This window comes from Emys orbicularis, chromosome 12 (assembly GCF_028017835.1).
Source record: "Emys orbicularis isolate rEmyOrb1 chromosome 12, rEmyOrb1.hap1, whole genome shotgun sequence".
In the NCBI taxonomy this organism is placed as follows: domain Eukaryota; kingdom Metazoa; phylum Chordata; order Testudines; family Emydidae; genus Emys; species Emys orbicularis.
Window position 1 is genome coordinate 44,046,195 of NC_088694.1, and position 4,644 is coordinate 44,050,838.

Genomic DNA, 4,644 nt, shown 5'->3' on the forward strand with positions numbered 1-4,644 from the left:
TCTTAAAGGTGCCACAGGACTCTCTGTTGCTTTTTACAGATCCAGACTTACACGGCTACCCCTCTGTACTTAAGTCATTGGGTTGTTTTGCAAGGGGTAGTGTAAGTATAGGGATGCTCAGCTCCTTCTGTATTATGGCTACCTGCCGTGCTGGGATGGAGTGTTTGTGAATTTCCTAACTGTGTTAATAAATCCATTTTCCATATAATGTAATCTCCTAAGTGTGAGTGTTGCAACCATGCACATGGGGGCTCCCAACTGAATAGTGATTCTGATAATACTGGGCCTGATCTTGGGACAAGAACCTACCAAATTTCAGAATGACGAATGGGGGGAGTAAACTGTTAATATGATCAAGATACATTCAATAGATCAGGCAACAGATTGTTGTCCACAGATGGAGAGAATGAGCCCTGCTCAGCATGTGTGTGTGTGAGAGTGTGTGTGTGTGTGAGAGAGAGAGAGAGAGAGAGACTGTCACTACCTGCTTGGGGTAATGAGCCATGCTCAGTTTGTATGTGCGTGCACGTGTGAGTGAATGAGTGACTGTCCCCCCCGCTGGAGGAAATGAGCCATGCTCAATGGGTGTGTATGTGCCACTGCTGCCCCCTCCACTTGTGAATAGCCCCATGGACTCGTTCATGGCCACGGTGGTCAGGAAAGATCTTTCATTTACAGCTCATCCAAAAGATATAACATCCACCAGAAACAGTGTCCCCTTCCACTGTGATGAGTTGCTGAGGGTCAGCACCAACTCCAAGGGGAAAGCGCCCCCTGCTAATCCACCCTACCCACCCTCTGCAGCAGAGGTCCCCCGAGTGCCATGCCGGGGCACTGTGCTAAGCAGCCATTCTGATGGGAGATGGTCCACAGCTGAGCCCCTCACCCTACTCCTTGCAGCACAGGGCCACGTGGTGCCCTGCTGAAGCACAAGGGGTTAGCATGAACCAAGAGAGAACACAGCCCCACCAGGTGAGACCCCACCCAGCTCTTTGCAGCATGTCATCCCTTGGAGCTGCTGTGGAGCATGGGGGTTACACTGACCCACAGAGGAGAATGTCCCTTAATGAGTCCTCCATCCTATTCTCTGCTGTACAGCGCCCCTTACTGCTGAACTGGGACATTGGGATCAATCAACCTGAGAACATCCCACAGAGCCCTCCAGGCCCATCCCTATAGATCAGCGCCCACTGGTGCTACACTGGGGCATTCCTACCAGCACTGACTAAGGGGGAAGTGTGCCTCAAACTGAGAATCCCACCCCACTCCCAGTAGCACAGCCTCCTACTTCCATGCTGGAGTAATGGGGTCAACACTGTCTTAGAATTGAGAGTGATCCCAGCTGAGCCCATCACCCCACTCCCTGAAGCACACTACCCCCAGCACCTCTCAGCTTCCATACAGAGTTTATTCTAATGCTCCTGGGAACTAGCCCTGATTCTGGTCCCACTGCAAACTTACTGGAGTAAAAGGGAATAGTCCCACTGACTTCGATGGGCTTTGGATCTGGTCCTCTAGGAGGGAAATGGGCTCTATGGTTGGGGCAGTGGAGTCTAAGACTGAGGACTCCTGGGTTCTGTTCCCAGCTCTGGGAGGGGAGTGGGGTCTAATATTTAGAGCAGTTGGGACTGGGAGTCAGAGCTCCTGGGTTCTAATTGTGGCTCTGAGACAAGAATGGGGCACACAGTCTGAACATCAGGGAACCGGAGTCATGAGCCTTGGGCATTGTTCCTGAGTCAACCCCAACTCTGTGTTGTGTTGCTTTGGACAAATCATTCCTTCTTCTAGACAAAATTGTATCACACAATTTACCACAGTTAGTAAATCCTATTATGCTTTTCATCTAGAAAATACACATGATGATGATGATACAACTTTCTACGAAATGATTTCCCTAGTGAATTTTGTTTTGTTGCAGGTTGAGGCAGTATTGTACTTCCTTTGAAGAATATTACAAGAAATTTCCTTTAGGGAGTAGGTCCCAGAAGCCAGTGAATGAAGTAAAAACACCTCTGTTTTCTTCAACGCATATAGTTCCTGCAGCTAGTTGAGGGAACTACTCTTCTTAAACAAGGTAGGCTATAAATGAATGACTTAAGCCCCCAACCATTCTCCCACTGAAGTCCATTGCGTTGTGCCCCAGTCTGCAATGGGACCAGGATTAACTCATTGGTTTCTTCATTTGAATTTTCCATACAGTGGCAGAGAATCTTAGAGTGTGTGTTTCTGAGCACCTGGGTTGTGTCTGTATTCATATCTATCTATCTATGGATGTGTGTGTGAAACACTATACCCCATATTCTTCATAGAAATAATGTTATAATATGGTTATATCATATCTAAGATGTATATTATGCAAGATGGGTCTTCTGAGAGATCATTGGAAAGTTTACGATCTGCTGAATATGATTATCCTATTTATATGCATGTATCATTACTGTATTTGAATTTAGGACTATTGACTATGTAACAATTACAAGTTGGTTTACACCGGAAAAACGCCCACCACACAGAATGCAATCAGTCTGGATTGGCCATTGGGGAGAACAATAGGACTTTGAAGATGCTAATCTCCCACCTTCCTGAGAAGCTTCCTGGGATGCTACAAAAATAAATAAATAAATAAATAAATAAAAATAATTGCCCTCATTTGAGAAATCTTATTTTGGTAAACATGGTTATAGAATAGAATAACATTCCTAGAGGGGAAAGCAAAAGAAACACAGAAAGGAGAAAAGATCCCTTTTTTAATTTCCATGGAGACAGAAAAAAATGTGTTCAAAGAGGAAGAATAGAAACCCTGATGCTGGAAACTGGTATACCACCATTGCTGGTATAAACTGATGTAGCTCCTTTAGAGTCAATTCATCAGACCCCCGTCTGTTGTAAATCAGCTGTAGTTCCACTGGTGTCAAAGTGGTTGGCTCTCCAGCTGATCTATATTGGCACTGCTTGATTGACATCAATGTGGCTACACCAGCTTATGCCTGATGATGATTGGGTCCAGTTATATATTTCTATACAGAATTGCAGCAGGTTTTAGTCTGAAGCATCCCAACAGAAAGGAAACCAGTATGAATTATTTGATTCACATCCACATGTTTACTATTCCTCAGATTCAGTCTCTCTCTTTGCCACCCCATACAGATGATCTATTCTGAGAGCAACCCAGGAGAGAACCAGACCATCTCTGATATATTCATCCTGGTGGGGTTTTCAAACCTTAACAAGCTGCAAATCGTTCTGTTTCTGGTGCTTCTGGTCACCTACCTGGTCGCCCTGATGGGGAACCTGCTTGTTATCCTCCTTATAAAGCTAAACCCCTCACTCCACACCCCCATGTATTTCTTCCTGGTGAACCTGTCTTTCTTGGAAATCTGCTACACCAGCAGTGTGATCCCTCAGCTGCTGGTTCATCTCTTGGTGGACCTAAAGACCATCACCGTCGCGGGCTGTGCTTCCCAGATGTACGTCATCACCATCATGGGCCTGACGGAATGCTGCATCCTAGCAGCCATGGCGTACGACCGCTACATAGCCATATGTCACCCCCTGCACTACATAACTTTCATGAGTGGCCGGGCATGTGCACAGCTCATGGGTGCTTCATGGATCATCGGCATCTCAGTGGAAGTAGCTCAGACCACTTGGATCTTCAGCCTGCCCTTCTGTGGCTCCAACCACATCCACCACTTCTTCTGTGACATCCCACCAGTGTTGAAGATGGCATGCATGGACATATCCAAAAATATGATTATGGTCTTGACTGTGTCAGTTTTGTTCATTATGGGCCCTTTTTTGTTGATAACCCTGTCCTACATCTGCATTATCTCCACCATCCTCAAGCTGCCGTCGGCAGAGGGAAGGCATAAAGCCTTCTCCACCTGCTCCTCCCACCTCATGGTGGTCACTTTGTTCTATGGAATGGGCCTTTTCACCTACCTGAGGCCCAAGTCTATCTCCACCCCGGAGAGTGATCAAATGATTTCCCTCGTGATCACAGTTGCAGCACCTGTGTTGAACCCCATAATATACACTCTGAGGAACAAAGAGGTGAAGGGAGCCTTTAGAAAAACAGTAGAGAGGAGCATCTTTTCACACAATCAGAGAAAACAGAGAATGAAAATTTGAGTTACTTAAAACAGGGGGAATGAGGGAAATGCATACATGTTTTGTTGAATTACTGCCGATGACCCTCACTTTTTTAATTGAAATGTTGCCATTTGAAAAAATTGGACTTGTAAACCTATCAAGAGAATGGGAAGAGAAACTTTTATTACCAAAAATCCCCAAATTTTAAATATCTTCAAAATCTGGAATGTCAAAGAAAAAAGAAGCTTAAAATGGAAATCCTTTCATAAAATGTTCACCTTGGTTTTTGCAAATTTTACAATTTTCACCAAAATTTTAATGATGGAAAAATCCAAACCATCTCTACAGACAACTCCATTTAGGCTTTTCCTTTTCCTTCTCTGTCAGTCCATTGCAGCATTTTAAGTTTTGGGTTGGGTTGGGCTGGTTTTTTTTTGGCTATCTGATGGATTTCCCCGGTGCTCCCCGTTGCCTAATTTTAAATAATATTTCTCAGCACTTATGAACAGTTTCCTATGTAAGACTCTGATGGATCTTTCAATGCCTAACCTG

The 4,644-nt window shown here is 44.9% G+C and overlaps 1 protein-coding gene across 1 annotated transcript; it reads left to right on the plus strand.

Moving 5' to 3' along the window:
• Positions 1-3,147: 3,147 nt before the first annotated feature.
• On the plus strand, positions 3,148-4,131 carry LOC135886267 (olfactory receptor 10A4-like). The gene has a single exon (XM_065414090.1). The coding sequence runs from the start codon at positions 3,148-3,150 to the stop codon at positions 4,129-4,131; it is 984 nt and encodes a 327-aa protein (XP_065270162.1).
• Positions 4,132-4,644: the final 513 nt, after the last annotated feature.